The 20,329-nt window shown below is 40.6% G+C and overlaps 1 protein-coding gene across 1 annotated transcript in view; it reads left to right on the forward strand.

The window, feature by feature from the left end:
• The window catches only part of usta (uronyl 2-sulfotransferase a), a 93,750-nt gene that overhangs the window by 67,357 nt on the left and 6,064 nt on the right, over positions 1-20,329 (forward strand). Inside the window, exon 7 of the mRNA XM_060831050.1 lies at positions 148-305. Coding sequence (XP_060687033.1) covers positions 148-305 — 158 coding nt within the window. The remainder of the gene's footprint in view (positions 1-147; positions 306-20,329) is intronic.

Consider the following 20,329-nt stretch of genomic DNA (forward strand, 5'->3'; position numbering starts at 1 on the left):
AATAATTATGATTTTCACAACAGATTTCCTCTGTATTACTTAGCCATTCCATGTACAAGCTAAGGAAGTAACTAGATTGTAATCATAAATTGCAACTTTTAATGGTACGATTTGTACCTTGAATAAATCTTCTCACTTGTTTTGAAGGGACCCAGGGGAGTGGGCTCTGCAGAGAGCTAAAGAGAACATGAATAGGAATTACCTGCTTGTGGGAATTCTAGAAGAATTGGAAGACGTACTGCTTTTACTGGAACGACTTTTACCTCATTACTTCAAAGATGCTAGTGCTGTGTATCATAGTTCAGGTAACTTTGCCACTGTTTCTGTTTTGTAAAACCATTGGAGCATTACAATCACATCTTACACAATTGTTTATTTAAAAGTTGCAACTAATGCAGAACTAGTGCCTGGTTTGATTTCTTCAAATTTAACAATTACTGACATTTTATCTGAGCTTTACTCGTCATTTACCTTAACTGGACTTCTCACTAATCTCCTAGAAAGTCATGAATAAATTGTTGGCTTGTTTGTTGGGATGATTTTTAGTAAGAAAGATTATTACAGGCATAGCATGTTATATATACGTGGGAAGAAGTTAATATGAACTTAGATTAAAGTCAAATGTATGTCATGGTAATGTGGTGAAGAAATAGAGAAAAAAAATGAAGCCATCTTTTCATAATGATGGTTCATTTTTTTCTTAAGGGGGGAGGTGTTGTGAAGGTATAGGTGTTACTGTACCTTTAAGAGAGTGTGGAAGCTGACCTAGAGAGAGAATGTGACGAAAAATTTTAAAATGTAACATTTGGTTGTGAAACAAATAGCTGGTGCTGCGTTGCAATGTTACATAACAAATTCGAATTCAGCCGATCAGTTTAAATTATGCCCCAAGATACCAAAATCAAAACAAATTTGAATTTTACTGTTTTGGATGACACCAAACCAATGAAATGGTCCAGTGTTTTGGGGTATATAAAATTGGGCATTTTGAACAGCTAGCTAGACTGGCAAAGAGCACCAATGAAACTATAGCCTGTAGATCCTCTCTTTGAAAGATACCTTTTCATATGAAAGTTGTGAAGCAGAAGACCGAAGAAAAGACCCAGGAAAGGAAAGACAAAGATACCAAGGGAAAAGCAACTGGCTGGTTTTAAAATTTGATTTTGTTTTGTTAAACTTAATCGGGCTAGGGGGGATGTTTATCAGATCAGTATATTGTTGTAGACTAAGACGTTGATAGATTAATCAGGCAAAGGAGGATTGCAGTTGAGATAGTTGGTGTTTAACGTTCTTGTGTTTCTTGGAGTTAAAGAATAAGTTATTGCAGTTCTTTATCACTCATACTTTTAACAGATTATGAGGCGAGGTGAGCTTTTCTGTGCATCTGGTTCAAATTAGCAGAAGGGTTTATCTCATGTCTTAACAGTAACAACTGAGTGAGGTACCTGCATTAAATGGTTTTCAACACTGAAATGTTAGGATATGTAAACTAACTTGCATTTGATGATCTGCATCCTAGGGTATGTAAGAAATAGCTATAGAATAGTGATGCCTTGGTTGTAATCTTCCATAATTACTAGATTTGGAACAGTTATAGCAGATTGAGAAAGTGCATTATTACTCAAGAAAGATAGGAGACAGAAGGAAGCTTAAAGACCGGTTAATCTATGATTTGTCATTGCGAAATGCTGTAATCCATTGTTAAAGTAGGAATAGGATATTAGAAAATTGTAGCACAGTAAAGCAAAACTAACATCATTTTATGAAAGAAAAACTGATAAATCCATTAATGCTGTTTGAGAATGTAAGAAGCAGATGGACAAAGAAGGAACCCATAGGTGTAGTGTATTTAGATTCTCAAAAGGTATTTGATAGGAATCACATAAAAATGTTACGACACAAGATGAGAGTATTTGGTGTGAAGGTGATATATTAGAGTCATAGAGATGTACAGCACGGAAAAAGATCCTTCGGTCCAACTCATCCACGCTGACCAGCTATCCCAACCTAATCTAGTCCCCTTGCCAGGACCTGGCCCTTATCCCTCCAAACCCTTCCTATTCATATACCCATTCAGATGCCTTTTAAATGTTGCAATTGTACTAGCTTTACTACTTCCTCTGGCAGCTCATTCCACACTCGCACCAACCTCTGTGTGAAAAAAGTTGCTCCTTAGGTCTCTTTTATATCTTTCCCCTCTCACCCTAAACCTATGCTGTCTAGTTCTGGAGTCCCCCACCCCAGGGAAAAGACTTTGTCTATTTACCCTATCCATGCCCTCATGATTTTATATATCTCTATAAGGTCACCCCTCAGCCACCGATGCTTCAGGGAAAACAGCCCCTGGTCTATTTAGCCTCTCCCTATAGCTCAAATCCTCCAACCCTGGCAACATCCTTGTAAATCTTTTTTGAATCCTTTCAAGTTTCACAACATCCTTCCGATAGGAAGGAGACTGGAATTGCATGCAATATTCCAAAAGTGGCCTAACCAATGTCCTGTACAGCCGCAACATGGTCTCCCAACTACTGCACTCAATATTCTGACCAAGAAAGGAAAGCATACTGAATGACGACTTCACTATCCTATCTACCTACAACTCTTACTTTCAAGGAGCTATGAACCTGCAATCCTTAGGACCTTATAAGTGTATAAGTCCTGAGCATGTAAAGGAGATTAGCAAGCTAACAGGAAATAGTAAAAGAATAAATGGGTCATTTTTTAAAAAATATTTTTATTGAAAACTAGATTTTTTGATATTACAACAAATACAAAACAATACAATTCAAAACAGTAAAAAGACAGAAAAAAGTATAAATTTACATATTAAAAACCCAACTAAATACATAAATAAATAATAACTAATAACTAACAACTGACAAACAAATAATAATAGTACGGCTCAGTAAGACAAAACACTAGGTCTTGACTATCAAGACTGCAAATGTGTTGCTGGTCAAAGCACAGCAGGTTAGGCAGCATCTCAGGAATAGAGAATTCGACGTTTCGAGCATAAGCCCTTCATCAGGAATAAGAGAGAGAGAGCCAAGCCGGCTGAGATAAAAGGTAGGGAGGAGGGACTAGGGGGAGGGGCGATGGAGGTGGGATAGGTGGAAGGAGGTCAAGGTGAGGGTGATAGGCCGGAGTGGGGTGGGGGCGGAGAGGTCAGGAAGAGGATTGCAGGTTAGGAGGGCGGTGCTGAGTTGAGGGAACCGACTGAGACAAGGTGGGGGGAGGGGAAATGAGGAAGCTGGAGAAATCTGAATTCATACCTTGTGGTTGGAGGGTTCCCAGGCGGAAGATGAGGCGCTCCTCCTCCAGCCGTCGTGTAGTTGTGTTCTGCCGGTGGAGGAGTCCAAGGACCTGCATGTCCTCGGTGGAGTGGGAGGGGGAGTTAAAGTGTTGAGCCACGGGGTGATTGGGTTGGTTGGTTCGGGCGGCCCAGAGGTGTTCTCTGAAGCGTTCCGCAAGTAAGCGGCCTGTCTCACCAATATAGAGGAGGCCACATCGGGTGCAGCGGATGCAATAGATGATGTGTGTGGAGGTACAGGTGAACTTGTGGCGGATATGGAAGGATCCCTTGGGGCCTTGGAGGGAAGTGAGTGTGGAGGTGTGGGCGCAAGTTTTACATTTCCTGCGGTTGCAGGGGAAGGTGCCGGGGGTGGAGGTTGGGTTGGTGGGGGGTGTGGATCTGACAAGGGAGTCACGAAGGGAGTGGTCCTTGCGGAACGCTGATAGGGGAGGGGAGGGAAATATATCCTTGGTGGTGGGGTCCGTTTGGAGGTGGCGGAAATGGCGGCGGATAATACGTTGTATGCGCAGGTTGGTGGGGTGGTAGGTGAGAACCAGTGGGGTTCTGTCTTGGTGGCGGTTGGAGGAGCGGGGCTCAAGGGCGGAGGAGCGGGAAGTGGAGGAGATGCGGTGGAGGGCATCGTCGATCACGTCTGGGGGGAATCTGCGGTCCTTGAAGAAGGAGGCCATCTGGGTTGTGCGGTGTTGGAATTGGTCCTCCTGGGAGCAGATGCGGCGGAGACGAAGGAATTGGGAATATGGGATGGCGTTTTTACAGGGGGCAGGGTGGGAGGAGGTGTAGTCCAGGTAGCTGTGGGAGTCAGTCGGTTTATAATAGATGTCTGTGTTGAGTCGGTCGCCCGAGATAGAAATGGAAAGGTCTAGGAAGGGGAGGGAGGAGTCTGAGACAGTCCAGGTGAATTTCAGGTCGGGATGGAAGGTGTTAGTAAAGTTGATGAACTGTTCAACCTCCTCGTGGGAGCACGAGGCAGCGCCGATACAGTCATCGATGTAGCGGAGGAAAAGGTGGGGGGTGGTGCCAGTGTAGTTGCGGAAGATGGACTGTTCCACATATCCTACGAAGAGGCAGGCATAGCTGGGGCCCATGCGGGTGCCCATGGCAACTCCTTTAGTTTGGAGGAAGTGGGAGGATTGAAAAGAGAAGTTATTCAGGGTGAGGACCAGTTCAGTCAGTCGAAGGAGGGTGTCAGTGGAAGGGTACTGGTTAGTGCGGCGGGAAAGGAAGAAGCGGAGGGCTTTGAGTCCTTCGTGATGGGGGATGGAGGTGTACAGGGACTGGATGTCCTTTTGGTACTTACTGTCTTTAATCTCTGATAGGGCTAGGAAGAACTGTTTGTTGAGTTTGTGGATTCTTCTGTAGATGAAGAACAGCAGGGGTCCTTTGCAGGTCTGTGAGTCTCTTGACTATCAAGAGTATTAGTTTACACATATTCACGTGTTTGCAGTACCCCTTGTTGGGTATTAGACGCGTAGAATGCAATCATTATCGCTATATAAAAGCCCTTATTAGTGTGGCAGACAGAAATGTGTCCAGGTATTCCAAAAACGGCCGCTGTGTCTTATAAAAATTCTCAGTTTTATGGTGCACTATACTTGTAAGAAAATCCAAAGAGATATGCTCCATAACAACCTTATGCCAACGTGACAAACCCAGAGGACTTTCACACACCCAACCTAACAGAATATTCTTTCTTGCACAAAAAGGATGTTGAAAAGTTTTTTCTTATGAGCATTTACAGGGAATATACTCGGCAGGCCAAGAAGAAGAGAAATCGGGTCTGTCTCCAACCTTGTCCCCAAGATCCTCTCTTTTGCACCTGTCACAGCACTCCAGTTTGTTCGGAGCCTGCCGTAGGACCAGAGGCAATGAGTAAGAGTGCCCGTACTTGCTTTGCACTTGGGACATGTTGAAGATGCTCCTAGTTTAAATTTTGATAAACTACCTGGAGCCAGATGGACCCTGTCGGGAATCTTCAACTGTAAAGCATGGATCCTACTGCAAAGCAAGATCTTTCTCCCATTTTCCCAAATTTCTGCCCAATGCCCTAATCTAACGCCCAACTCTCCCCCACACCCTGTAAAGCTGCTTGATCTCATCCAAGGGGCGGCCCCCCCAACAGGCAATAAAGTGTGCTCTTAGTACGGAGCACCCTTATATCCGTATCAGTTCTCTAGTGATTGGTTAAAAGTGTAGTCCTTTTTTGAATGAAATCCCTAATTTAAAAAAATGAAAGAAATCCCTGCTAGATAGCTCATATTTCCGAGCTAACTGGTTAAAAGACACCATTGCGTCCCCCTCAAATAAATCACCCATGCAAGACACACCCCTAGCTGTCCAAAGTTTAAATCTTGAGTCCATCATCCCCAGTTGAAAACCCAGCATGCCAGTTATAGGTATAAAAAAGATGTTTTGGCAATATTGCCTTCACTCTGCCGCATTGCCCTCCATGCTTTAACAGTATTGATAACTATTGGGTTGTGGCAATATTCCTTAACTGTCCTCATTTTGTCCAGAAACAGCCAGCTGGTAAGGAGGCACCTTGCCTTAGAGGTTTCAGTATCTAACCATATTGAAAGTGGGCTCCCACAAGCCCAGTCACACTCATAAGATAAAAGCGAGTTTAGTTGATGGATTTTAATGTCCAGGTTATCCACTCCTCCCAGTCTATGAGGCAATTGCAATTTAGCTAATTTACAAGGGGACGTTTACGATGCCAGATAAAAGAGCTGATCTAGCCGTTCAGTCTCCTGAATGTTTGCCTAGTGAAAATCAAGGGGAGCATTCGCATAGGGTACAATAGACAGGGGCGAATATTCATTTTAATGAGGGCTATCCAACCTAACCAAGAAACTGGAAGCACCTCCCATCTTTGAAAGTGATGTTTGATTTTTGTCAAATAAATGAGCAAAATTAGCTTTAAACACCCGAAAAGGTGCCAAAGGATTTGGTGCACTGTATCAGACGAGGCACCAAAACTGCTGGGTTTGACAAAAAGAGGAGGACATCATCTGCGTATAATGAAATCTCGTGTGATTTTGACTCCACTTCAGGAGCTGATATATTAGGATCCCTACGAATGGCGTCCACCAGCAGCTTGATCACCAGTCTGCATCTAGAGAGATCACCAATCCCTGTACAGACTGTTGTTGACACGCTTGAATTACATTAAGTAACCTCCTAACATTATTGGAAGATCTGCAGCCCTTTATAAAGCCTGTCTGGTCCTCTTTAATAGTAGAAGGCAACACAGTTCACAGCCTTAACGCACGAGTCTTCAAAAGGATTTTAAAATCAATGGGCCTATAAGAAGTACAGTCCTCTTTTATCCTTTTTTAAGAATAAGGGCCTTTATTAGAAAAGGCAGGAGGCGATCATGACTATATGAGTTGTTAAACATGTTGAGCATCTGGTCTGACAATATGCTTATAAATTCCTTATAAAATTCACTGGGAGGTCAATCAGGACCAAGTGCCTTTCCACTCTGAAGCTGCTTCACGGACTCCTGCACCTCTTTTTACACTGATAAGGGGGCATTGAGAAAAGACTCTTGTTTGAAGGTTACACCCAGAAGCTCCAGATTCTTGAAAAAAGATTCCATCCTAGCCTGCCCATCCTCCCAACTTTCAGACTGGTATAATTCAGAGTAAAATCTCCAAAATTCCACATGCATCTTTTTAGCATTACAGATTAGGTTTCCAGCACCTTCCATGATCAACATAATGGATTGAGGGGCACTTTTTTGCCTGGCAATATACGCTAAGTAATTGCCCGATTTGTCTCCATGCTCAAACAGCCCTTTTTTGCAAAAGTAAGCTCCTTCTTTGCTGTCTGCATGAGCATAGAGTTCAATGCGGACTGAAGCGCTGTGATCCTCTTCTTAGCCAATGAGGGTCTGTCAAAGTAAGCCTTCTCGGCTGCTTTGAAACGTGCTTCGAGCAGACGTTGCTGTTAACCCTTCTGCTGCTTCCTACTGGCAGAGTAGGAAATAACTAATCCACTGGTATAAGCTTTGGCAGTTTCCCAAAGACAAGCTACTAGCCGAACCTGAATTAATGTCTAAGAACGCCCCAAATTCATTAGAGAAGTATTCCACAAACTTATTATCCTTAAGAATAAAGGAATCCATTCGCCAGTGTCACAGACCCCCTACAGCATCCTTAATCTTAACAAGTACACTGGAGCATGATCAGAGATGGCAATATTACCAATCTTACAAGGTGCCATCAAGTCCAGTATTGCCACGGTGTCAAAAAAAAATCAATTTTAGTGTGGCATCTGTGTGGATTGGGAAAAAAACATAAAATCCCTGCCTATAGGGTGTAAATGCCTCCAGACCTCCTCCAACACTAACTCCACACACAAATCCATTAATTGCTTGATTTGTAAAGAAGGTATTGGGGGCGGCCTTCAGGCAACCTGTCTACTGCGGGATCCAAAAGACAAATAAAATCTCCCCCTATGATGATATGCCAAGATTCAACTCTAATCGAATTAGAGAACACATGTACCAGAAATGTGAGGGGATGGGCTGGGGACAACACACATTTAAAATAACAAATTCTTCCCCATTTACCATGAATTTAAGAATTACGAACCTCCTGTGTGTGTCTTTGACACACTCTAGTAACTTAAATGGGAGATTCCTCCTAACCAATATGGCCACTCCCCTACTCTTAGTATTAAAAGATGAAAAGTGAACCCAATCAAAGCTATTCCACTGCAACTTCAAATCTTCCCTATCATCCAAGTGTGTCTCCTGCAATAAAGCAATATCCACCTTCTCCTTTCCAAGACTCGTGAGTCCCTTTTTCCTCTTAATTGACAAGTGACTCCCCTTGATGTTTCAGGTACACCATTTAAACAAGTCTATCGCCATAACCTTCTGCAGTAACATTTAGACTCCAGAGAGGAAGAATTCAAATTACAAATTGCTGAGCCTTAATAAAAGAAAATACACAGAACATATAAACAACACAAACTAAAACCACTACAGTTAACAAACCTACGCAACGATCAAAGACTATAGAAAGTGAGGGCTGCAGATGTTGGAGATCAGAGTTGATTGTGGTGCTGGAAACACACAGCAGGTCAGCAGCATCTGAGGAGCAGGAGATCGATGTTTCGGGGAAAAGCATTAAAGGCACAGATAGCTTTAGGCTAAAGGAGAACCAGAGCAAACTTGTAAAAGGATTAATCATCATTGACTAATTGTGTTTGTTTTATTTTCCAGTTCTGAGGAAGGGTCACTGGACCCAAAACATTAACTCTGCTTTTTCTCTACAGATGCTGCCAGACCTACTGAGTTTTTCCTGCAATTTCTGACTTTGATCGTAATTGTGTTTAGGATGAATTAGCAGAAAAGGCTGATCATGGGAATGCCATTGGTCTGGTAGTCCGGGGTGCAGGCTAATACACTAGGGGTAATGGGTTTAAATCCCAGAAAAAAGGCAGCTGGTGAAATTTAAATTGATAATAAAACATGGACTTGAAAACTAGCCTCAGTAATGGTGTCCATGAAACTACCATTAATGGTTGTAAAAACCCAGCTGGTTCATTTCTGTTCTTTATCAAAGTCAATCTGCCATCCTTACCTGATTTGGCTTGCATGTGACTCCAGTCCCACAGCAATATGGTTGGCTCTTAACCACTCTCTGAAATGAAGTGGCAAGCCATTCAGTTGATGGGCAACAATGCTGGCCTTGCTAATAACACCCACATGTTGTATACTGCAAGGTAAATATTTTTGAACAGAATCCAAGTCCATACTTTTTGTGAGAACTTTATTTCTGTTAACAACACTCTATGTAAAATTAGCATCACTGATTTATGCAATCAATTCACATCCAGTTAGTCATTAATTAATATCAATCACCTGTTACCTCATTCTGTGAAGTCACAGGCATCCCTTTAGACTATATTAGATGATAAGATTACCTCTTTATTCCCTTTTTAGTTTCAAATGAATCAATATATATAAAAAACAAACAAAATAAAGTCAACAAAGGAACACTTTTTTTCACAAATGTACAACAGATTGTAAAAGCTTGTTTATACATTTGAAACATTCAGCCTGTCGGATCTTTTCCAGATGTTCTCCATAAACCATCTAGTCAAATACCAGTCCCTTTGCACATCAACATTCCTATTTTCTCAGAACTTTTACAAGAATTTATGTATTCTGCTGAAATAGCCATTTGTGGCAAAGGATTCTAAATACTAACCAGCCATTTAATTCTTTTTTCATATTTCCGGTTTACCAAGGCACAAGGGAAAACCTCTGAGCAGTGGAGGCGATGCAGAGAAGGGCCACAAGGCTGATCCCTGGTGTCAGAGGACTAAGTTGTAAGGAAACATTAGAAACCTTGGACCCTTTAGTATTTGAAAGTAGGTAAATGTGAGGATAAGTTATCTAAACATAGGAGACACCAAGTGGAATAGAAAGTGTTGGTCCTGACCACTTTCACCACGACTTGAGAATAAAAGGACTCTGGTACAATTGATAAAAGGACAAATATCAAAATCACTTTGCATGTATAGAGATCAACGTTTGAAATGATTTGTGGCAGTTCAAGTGGCAATGGAAGTTCAAGAGCTAGTCAGGCTGTACTTAGATTTTGAGGTGTAATGAAATGTAGGATGTTTCGGAAGCATGATGTAGATTGAACAATAGTCTCACTTGGTAATTAATCTTTCTCAGCACAGTTGGCAAGAACTTGTATTAATACATGATACTCCTTTCACATGAACAGACTTGAAAATGTTCGACAAATCATTAAGTTATTTTTTTAGAAGGTAGTCAATGCCTTTATGTGGACCAACATGGCAGTCAGTTTGCAAGGTGAGGTAAATCAGTTAATCAGTCTGGTTTTTGAGTGAGGAATGAGTATCAATCAAGACTTTCTTTGCAAAATGCTTTTGGCATCTCCAATAATTCCATAATCCCTCAGTATTGCATAGAAATGTCACCCAGATTATAGACTGCAACTAAACCACAGTCGTCTTACTCAAAAGACAGAAGTACTAGAAATTAAATTAGAGTTGGTCTTCATGCAATAGTGGGAGCATTAAAACGCCATCACCATGGCATCTATACATTGTTTTCCATGCCCCAACATGTAATCCTTTGCAACTAGCAGGCTCTTGAGCAGTTTGGTCTCTTTGTGTGCCTATTAAGTGTGGGATCTTCCAAATATTATAATAGAATGTCTGCATAGGAAAAGGACTTTATGGAAGGGTGGAATTGAAAAATATGAATAAATCCTGCTGTCAGTGTAATGACAGTCCAGAGCTAGTCTATATGACTTCAAATCACTGAAATTGTTGTCATGTACATTTTGGTGCTTGTGTACCTACCATATTTGTATGCTAACTGGAACATTACACTCCATTAAGAATCATCATTGCTGTCTTCACACAATGTGAATTTCACCATAATAAATACATGTTAGAATTTAGGCATATTACAAACAGAAAGCAAATATAGCAGTTTGAACATTCAAAGAGACTGCTTTCAGTGCTTGCCTGTTATTTGATTTCATGGATTTAGAGCAGAAGAGTTGTTACAGATATGAACTGACACCAAAAGCAGACTATTTGTATCTGTACAAACCTAAGTTTCGCTGCCAAGCAGTGGTTGCACACTTTCTTGACAAACCCAGGTTTAGATAGAAAAACAATTACAAACTGTCTGCTTGAGAAAAACCTGCAGAAAGCCATTAATAAAACAGTGAAGCTGCTGGTAGCTTTCAAAATAACTATGTCCTTTCCTTTCATGTCTCCATGTTTTTTGGTTTAGTGTTCACAATGTAAGATAATGGAGACTCTATAATGGTGTAGAACACTATAACAGATCACCAAGATCACTATGCTAGAACATACTGATCACTACAAGGGATCAAGTAGGAACAAAGCCCTACAGTTAGAGGCTGTGGTTTATTGGAAAATGACCCCACAGATCGCCAGAGAAGAACACACAGATCACTTGATCATAGATCTGTAACAGAGCACACTAATCACCACAATAACAGTTCACAACAGCCTGATGGAACAACACAGCTATAACATAGCTCAGTTTGCCGAGAATGTTGAGATAGTTGGAGCAAAGACCTATCACAAAATATACAGATTACAATTATTAGCCTACAGAGAATACATCATTAAAAATTTATATTGGGTGGTGTAGAGATTTTCAAAATTATAGTGTTGAGTGGATCACTAAGAAGGGGACGTGGACTCAGGACTTAGATTTTCACCCTTTTATTTAGTCTAAGTAGCCTTTTAGAACATGGAATATTACATGGGCATAAATTATAATTTAAAAAGGAATTAGATGTAAAATGAAGTATAAAGAAGAATGTTAGATGTTAAGGAATTGCACTAATGTAGATAGCTTCATTTGAAAAGTCAAGACAAAATGTAAGTGTGGTTAACTAAATTGCCTCGTGCTGTAATTCCTACAAATTTTTAAAAATTATTACCTGCCTCTGGAACAAAAACTTAAAACCTTTTGTCAATAAAACGCATCAAGGTGTGTAAATCAGGCAGAAATCGTAGAGCCAAATGTGGAAACTTTAGGACAGGTATACAAAACTGAATGAGGAGAGTCTTGTTGAAGGGGTTTAGGAAGGGATTGACATAGCTTGGGGCATTAGACTGCTAAAGACACAGCTGTCAATGGTGTCTTGAAGGAAATGGAATAATGGAAATGGAAAAATGGATGAGGGTAGAGCAGTGGATGTAGTGTACATGGATTTTAGTAAGGCATTTGATAAGGTTCCCCATGGTAAGCTTATGCAGAAAGTCAGGAGGCATGATATAGTGGAAAGTTTGGCCAGTTGGATAGAGAACTGGCTAACCGGTCAAAGTCAGAGAGTGGTGGTAGATGGTAAATATTCAGCCTGGAGCCCAGTTACAAATGGAGTTCCACAGAGATCTGTTCTGGGTCCCCTGCTGTTTGTAATTTTTATTAATGACTTGGAAGAGGGAGTCGAAGGGTGGGTCAGTAAATACGAAGATTGGTGGAGTTGTGGATAGTGAGGATGGCTGTTGTTGGCTGCAAAGGGACTTAGATATGATGCAGAGCTGGGCTGAGGAGTGGCAGATGGAGTTCAACCCTGTCAAGTGTGAGTTATCCATTTTGGAAGGATAAATTAGAATGCAGAATGCAGGGTCAATGGTAGGTTTCTTAGTAAGGTGGAGGAGCAGAGGGATCTTGGGGTCTATGTTCATAGATCTTTGAAAGTTGCCATTCAGGTGGATAGAGCTTGTAAGAAGGCCTATGGTGTATTAGCGTTCATTAGCAGAGGGATTGAATTCAAGAGTCGTGAGGTGATGTTGCAGCTGTATAGGACCTTGGTAAGGCCACATTTGGAGTACTGTGTGCAGTTCTGGTTGCCTCATTTTAGGAAAGATGTGGAAGCTTTGGAGAGGGTGCAGAGGAGATTTACCAGGATGTTGCCTGGAATGGAGAATAGGTCGTACGAGGATAGGTTGAGAGTGCTAGGCCTTTTCTCATTGGAACGGTGAAGGATGAGGGGTGACTTGATAGAGGTTTATAAAATGATCAGGAAAATAGAGTAGACAGTCAGAGACATTTTCCCCGGGTGCAACAGAGTGTTACAAGGGGACGTAAATTTAAGGTGGAAGGTATAGGGGGATGTCAGGGGTAGGATTTTACCCAGAGAGTGGTGGGGGCATAGAATGCGTCAGAATCATTGGTGACCTTTAAGCGGCAATTGGATAGATACATGGATAGGTGCTTAAGGTGGGACAAATGGTTGGCACAACATCGTGGGCCGAAGGGCCTGTTCTGTGTTGTATTGTTCTATGTTCTAATGTAAGTTGCCAATTGCCTTAAGCAGTCTGAAACTGACTGTGAAACTCTTAATGAGAACTGGGAAAACTTTTTGGCCTACTATCATTGTAGTCAGCTGTTTTTTTCAATGCTATTTAATGTGTACCTTTGTGGTAAAGAAAAAGGAATAACTTTTGGTACAAATTGAAATGAATAACCTGTTGGTTCCCTCTGTATTTGAAATTTCCATGTACATTCACTCGCAGCACTTTAACTTATTGTATGACCATTCGTGTTATACATAGGTTGGAATTTTAGAACCTTACAGAACAAGAACCTATTTGGCTCATTTCACTTGTCTGCTTTTTGAGGGAGCTATCCACTTTAGTCCCATGTTCAACATTTTGCCTGTAATCCAAGAGGGGGTTGCCTGTTGAAAGTCTGTTGCTTTTTGAACATTCCGAAGGAATCGGATTCTAACACCCTTTCAAGAAGTTTATTCAAGCTATTAACAAGCCTCTGGAAAATAATTTTTGTTTCAAGGTGGATTGAAAGGTTTTAATCAGAGCTTCCGCTATAGATGCCCTAGTTACACGTGGCAACCTAGAATACATTCCACATGGACCAGTTGAATTATTAACTGAATGATGCTAACCTACTTAATACCTCCATTTATTTTTATCCCATGCAATAGCTCCATTCTCTCCTTTACTATGACATTAACTTTATCAACTTTTGTGCAGAGAGATGCAAAATACTCATTTAGTTGTCATCTGCCTTCACAAGATGATTTCCTCTTTCAGTTCCAACTTCTCTTTTACTTTTAATGTATCTACAAAATAGGTTTTCTTTTATGTTGTTTATTGCTATTTTCTCAGTACCTCTCTTCGCCCTTCATATATCCTTTTTCTGTATCCTCGGTTGTTTTCTGTTGCTGACATTTGTCATAAAATGTTTTGTTTTATTTTAACTGTTATTTCCTTTGTTACCAGGGAGTTCTAGCTCTAGTTCCACTACCTTTCCTCTTTATATGAGTATGTTTGGTTTGTACACATCTGTCTGAGGTGAAGAGATGGCAGTTCTCATTTATGCTTTTCTTGGTCATTTTTTCTTTTTAGTGTGTTGTGCTGTATCTACTCAAGTTGGAGATTTTCAGCTTTGATTTTTTTTTCCCAGTCCTTCCTAGTACTTAGGTTTTATACAAGTGAAACACTCTGCTCATCCTTTTAATTCCCTGTGAATAAACTGATTGTTGTTGCTTCCTTATTGGGCTTGAAACACGTTGATTAATAAAGTTCAACGGTGCAATTTTAGAAATTTTTTATCCTTCTGGCCTTTTTTTCATTTTTTTCTGTGTACCAGCCGGAGCTTTTGGATAGTTAATCCTTTCACATTTGCTACTGGATCACTTCTTATTGCCGCCTTCTGCTACATTTTTTTTACCCCTAATGACTGCTTTCCTTTGCATGTCATTTTTAATTTTTTTCCTCTGTTATTCCTCCCTTTTCTTTGCCAGTGCCATGTTCAGTAAATCCTGTGTTGCCGTGTGTTTCTGCAGGTATATTGTTTCCTACCCATAGTGTTGCTATGATTTTCACCTAATATTCAGATGTTTCAATGACCTTGGCTCTCCCTATCTTCATACCTTCCTACAGAACTATGTGCATGCAGTTTTGGCTTCTTCTGCACACATTATTTTCATTGCCCAACCATTGACAGCAAACCTTAAGTACTGGAAGTTATTCCCTAAATCCCTTAATTTCTTTTGGTTAAAGTGCTCCTTTATCAAGATTTTGCTTAATTGTACTCTTGTGTGGCACTGTCTGTTTTTGTTTGACTAACCTTTTGCACAACATCATATGATTGCATCATGTTAAAGGTGCTACATAAATGTAAGTATTTGTATCATGGATGTGGTTGTTGCCCTCCTGGGATTTGTTTGAAAGTTGGTTCATGTTCACCCTAGACGGACTGCTACACTGGTGCTTTTTACCAAGTCATGTTTTGGTTTCTTCAATGACGCCCCCCCCCCCCCCCCCCCCCCCCCCCCCCGGGCCACCATGATACCTCATTGTCTCCCAGCTGACAACCCCATGTCAAGCTTCTTCTATAGTTTGCCCTGTCTAATGACTTCACAAGGCTGGGATCACTCTTTCTTTCTTATTCTACTGGAAATGTACAGCAGGTCAGGCATCATCCAAGAAGCAGGCTAATTGATGTTTCATCCTGATGAAGGGCTTATGCCCAAAATGTCGATTCACTTGCTCCTCGGATGTTGGCTGACCTGCTGTGTTTTTCCAGCACCACACTCTCAACTCTGATCTCCATCATCTGCAGACTTCACTTTCTCCTTTCTTATTCTGGATTAGTGGTGCTGGAAGAGCACAGCAGTTCAGGCAGCATCCGAGGAGCAGTACTTGGATGCTGTCTGAACTGCTGTGCTCTTCCAGCCCCACTAATCCAGAATCTGGTTTCCAGCATCTGCAGTCATTGTTTTTACCTAGTTTTTTTCTTACTCTACTGTCAACCACCTTTTCAAGCCTCTCTCTCCTTCTACCCTGATCAACAACTAAAAAGATATCATTGAGATTTTTTTCCCAAAATAAAATAATCTACACAGTTGTCTATTCTGCTTACCTGTCCCTTGTCCAAGTTAAACCCCTCTGTCATTACTTTCAATTTCAATTCCCCACATACACCCTTTGACCTCATTTTGTCAACAGACCCCATTACATGCTCGCTTGGTACCACTGCAACTAACTAACCAATCAACTTTCTTTTCTCATCCCCCTTTTGTTGGTCCCACACTTTTCAACATACCATTATCACTCTTGTAGTAAAAGCTGCCTTAGACTCTTCTGTTCTGACAAACTAGTGTTCCATTTCCTGCCTATCTTTCCTCTCCAAAGTCCTTAAACTCATGATCTGCCAGGATCACATGTATAATTTCTGCAATTCCCACTTTTGAATTCCTTCCATCACATTTCCATTCTCCGCATGCTGAAATATTCCTCTCTGCACTCTAGAATCCAGTTAAAAGCCAAAGGATTTCCTATAATAATCTGATGAATCCCTCCAATATCCCTTTTTATTCATTCTCAGAATGTGGATCTTACTGGTTTATTGTGCATCCATTATAATCTGCAAGACGTTGGTAGAGTTACCTACTTGAACCCCTATCGTAATGTTTCGTTGGAAAAGGTCCACGCAAAGTACTGTTAGATTAGGAGATCTAGGATTTTAACCCAGTGATGAGGGGGCAATGATATATTTGTAAATCAGTGTGTGGCCTGGGATGATGGTGTACCCTTGTATCTGCTATCCCTGTCCTTCAAGGTGCGAAAGAGTTTGAAAGAAACCTTACTGAATTGCAGTTCTGCATCTGTGTGCCAGTTGTGGAGGGAATGAAATTTTAAGGTGGTAGATAAGGTGCCAATTGAGCCTTTTGAGTGTTGGAGTAGCAATTACCAATCATTGAGGCATATAGAGAGTATTCTATCCCACTCGTGACTAAAGACATGTAGATGACAGAAACACTTTGTGGAATCAGAAGGAGCCACCATAACAAGTGTTCTTCAGCACTGACACTCCCTTGAATTCACATTGGATTGGCAATTCATTTAACTTTCAGGTTAGTTGTGACCACCAGGATGTTGATGGTAGGATATCAAATTGAATGCAAGCAGGAATTTTGTTGGAGATGACCATTGGACTTGGTGTAAGTACTAGATACAAGTTAGCAGCCCAGATTTTGGATGTTTTCCAGGTTTTCTTGTATGTTGGAATAAACTAAATCATTATCTGAGGTACTGCAAATGGTGCAATCATACGTAAACATTCCCCATCCTGACTTTATAATGAAAGGAAAGCCATTGATAGAATGGACCCAGAGTTTAAAAGCTTGGTCTCCAACAACTTCAGCCACCTTCGTTTATGTTAGGTATTATTCTGGCCATTGGAGAACTTTTCCCCAATTTTTATTTACTTCCATTTTACTCAGTCTCCATAGTGCCAAACTCAGTCAAATGCTATGTTGATGTCTGGGCCAGTCATTTGCATCTCACCTCCAGAATTCAATTTTTTCACCATGTTTGGAACAATGTTTTACGCAAATGAGAATGTGCAAACTCCGCACAGAGTCACCTGAGGCAGGAATTGAACCCTTAAACCTGAAGTCAAATTGACCATCAGTGAGCAAGTTATTGGTGGGTACGCTACCCCTTGATAGCAATGCCAATGACCATCAGTTTGCTGTTAATTGTGAATAAACTAATGGAGCAGTATGTGATAGATAAGATTTGCTTTGCTTTTTGTAGATGAGACATCCGTGTGCAATTGTTCACATGTGAATGCTAGTGTTTATAGATGGAAAAGCTTGACGAGAGTTTGCTATTTCTGGAGCAATTCACTAAAGCTGGAACATTGAGCCCATCGTATTCTGCAGTACTTTCAAATACTTGTATGTATACACTCAGTGGTTTGATTATCATATGGAATGAATTGATTTAGCTGAAGACTAGCACCAGCAATGCCAAGAACCTGAGAAGACAGCAAGCTGAATCATCCATTTGGCTCTTCCGTCTGACGTTTATCATAAATGCCTCTGCCTTGACTTTTGAATTGTGTACAGGGTTGTGTTATTATTGAGGATGTTCAGGGAGTGTGCTTCCATCAGTTGTTTAAATATTCATTGCTGTAACAGGACTGTACAGTTTGGTCTGATCTGTTCGTTGTGGCTCAGTTCATTTGATTGCATGTTGTTTCCACAGTTAGCATTAGTATATTACTATTTTATAGCTTCTCTAGGTTGGCACTTCATTTTCAAGTATTCTGGTTGCACACTCGGCAATGCGTTTCTCCACTCCTCATTGAACTATGGTTGGTCACTTGCTTGATGGTAGTCGAAAAGAGGGGATATGCAGAATCACTAGGTTACAGGTTCAGTAGGACATAATTTTGTTGCTGCTTTTTAGTTCAGTATATGTACATTGACTTGCTAGTTCTGTTTTTAATCTGTCCTATTCAACATGATGGTATTTTCCAATACAAGGATGAGCTCCATTGAAAATATCACATCTTGTCTTCATAAGGAATGTGTTGGCTATGTCTACCAGTACTGCCGTGGACAGTTGCACCTGATAGAGGTTGGTCAGTAGGATAAGATACAAGTACAGTTTTCCCAGTGGTTTTCTGAGCATTTTTCTTCTATGCTTCAGGACCTGGCCAACTTAGTGATAGCGCTACTGAGGCACTCTTAGTGATGGATGTTTAAATCCCTACCCAAAATGTATTCAGTACTACTTCCATGGTGTATTTAACGTGAAGGAGTATTGATTCATCAACTGGGAGAAGACATTAGGCGGTAACCAACAACAGGTTTCCTTCCTAATGTTGTCCATGATGCCTTGAGATCTCACATTGATTGGAATGAACATGGAGGACACTCAAAGCCACTTCTTTCTGACTGTAGTGATGACTGGTGGGCAGGATATATCCAGGGATAGTAATGGAGGAATCTGGCATGTTGGCTGAAATGTTGAAGTATAGTTGATGAGTATAGGTACTCTGTCTCAAATACAGCCTTCTGAAAACTGGAAATGTTCCAAAATGGACATTTTGTAAGCTGTCATGCATGAATTTTAATTCATTCTGAGCAAAATAACTTGCTGGCTTGCAATGTGCTGCATTGATGTAGTAGCACACTGGACTATTTATTGGCTTTATGTTCAGTTTTTCCCCATGCAGTAAGTGGTCTAAGCAACACTTGACACACCTGACCCAGTTATTCTGCACAGGACTGTCCAGCCTAGCCACAAGAGCTAATAAGATGGATAAGTCTTGATAGTGATGATACTATAGTATACCAAAGAAGTTACAGCAATTGTGTCAAAAAGACCAGTTTAACACCTATGGGTAATCATGTAAGGGAAATGCACTTTATCATCTGTAACCAAGAAAATGGCCATGACTGTTGTCAGGCTGTTGTCTGATTAGTCTGTAAGACAGCTCTCCGAAGAACTTTTAAACTTTTGACTAAGTTGAATGTGCCTTTGTCATGTTCCAATAATAGATACCAAGGGTCCAACTGACTTTATTGTTGAAGTTATTATTTATTAGTGATTAGTGGTTTTAAACATCATAACTGGCTTGCTAGACCATTTCAGAGGGCGGTCCACCACCCCATTGCTGGAGTTATGCATTGGCCAAAACCAGATATGGGCAGCAGATTTCCATCCCGAAAGGTCAATATTGAAATGGTGTTTTCTTTCAATTATCCTGTAACTTTATAGTCTTTTACTTTTTAGGTTTAATTAATCAGCTAAATTCAAGTTCTCAACTTTTAAAATGGAATCCTGGATTGTTCGTTTGTACCTCTAGATTGCTAACCCACTTTATATTCTGTGAAACTGAAATTTATCCCTTAATGGACAATCCACAGACTCAGGGTTAGCTTTCAATTGTATAGTGACAGTACCTCCTGCTACACCTCTTAAATATCTCCATTGGTTTTTGTACAGTCTGGCTGCTTATTCCAAGATCCACTCTCTGAGGATTAATATTTTTCTCCAACTAAATATTAACAAGACCAAAATTGCTGCCTTTAATTTCTACCATTTTTGTCCCCTTGCCACTGACTCCATTCCCTTGTCTGATCACTAATGCAGATTGTTGGCAAATTTTGTGTCCCTTTTGACCTTAAGTTGAATTTCTAACTCCATTTCTATCTCCAAGGCAAAGACTAATGACATCAACCTCTGTAACATTGCCTATCTCTATCTCTGTGTTAATTCATCTTTCACAATCTCCAACCGGACTGTCAGCATTGATCGAAGGGCCAATAGCATTTATTCTTGAAGTAGACAGAATAAAGCCACAAGATTCCATAGTTTTGAAGAAAGTAAACTTTACTGTACAACATCGGAAAAGTAATATATGTACAAATTATGTTATATCACCCCAAATTAACATATGGTTCATATGGGTATTAGACTGGGATAAAACACTCCTTAGCACACTTCATATGTAATATGTGATCAAGACAGATCCATGGATTTCTCAGAATTTCATCAAATTTGCCTTAACTGCTTCATCTTGGACTGCTTCAACACTGCTCCCATTCTGGTTGATCACCCTCCTTTTCTGGGTCAACACATCCCAGGACTCCAAAACTGTACTCCTTTACTCATCCATAAGTACAACACTAGTTCTTCATTGACAGTGAG

Source organism: Hemiscyllium ocellatum, chromosome 10, assembly GCF_020745735.1.
Source record: "Hemiscyllium ocellatum isolate sHemOce1 chromosome 10, sHemOce1.pat.X.cur, whole genome shotgun sequence".
Classification (NCBI taxonomy): domain Eukaryota; kingdom Metazoa; phylum Chordata; class Chondrichthyes; order Orectolobiformes; family Hemiscylliidae; genus Hemiscyllium; species Hemiscyllium ocellatum.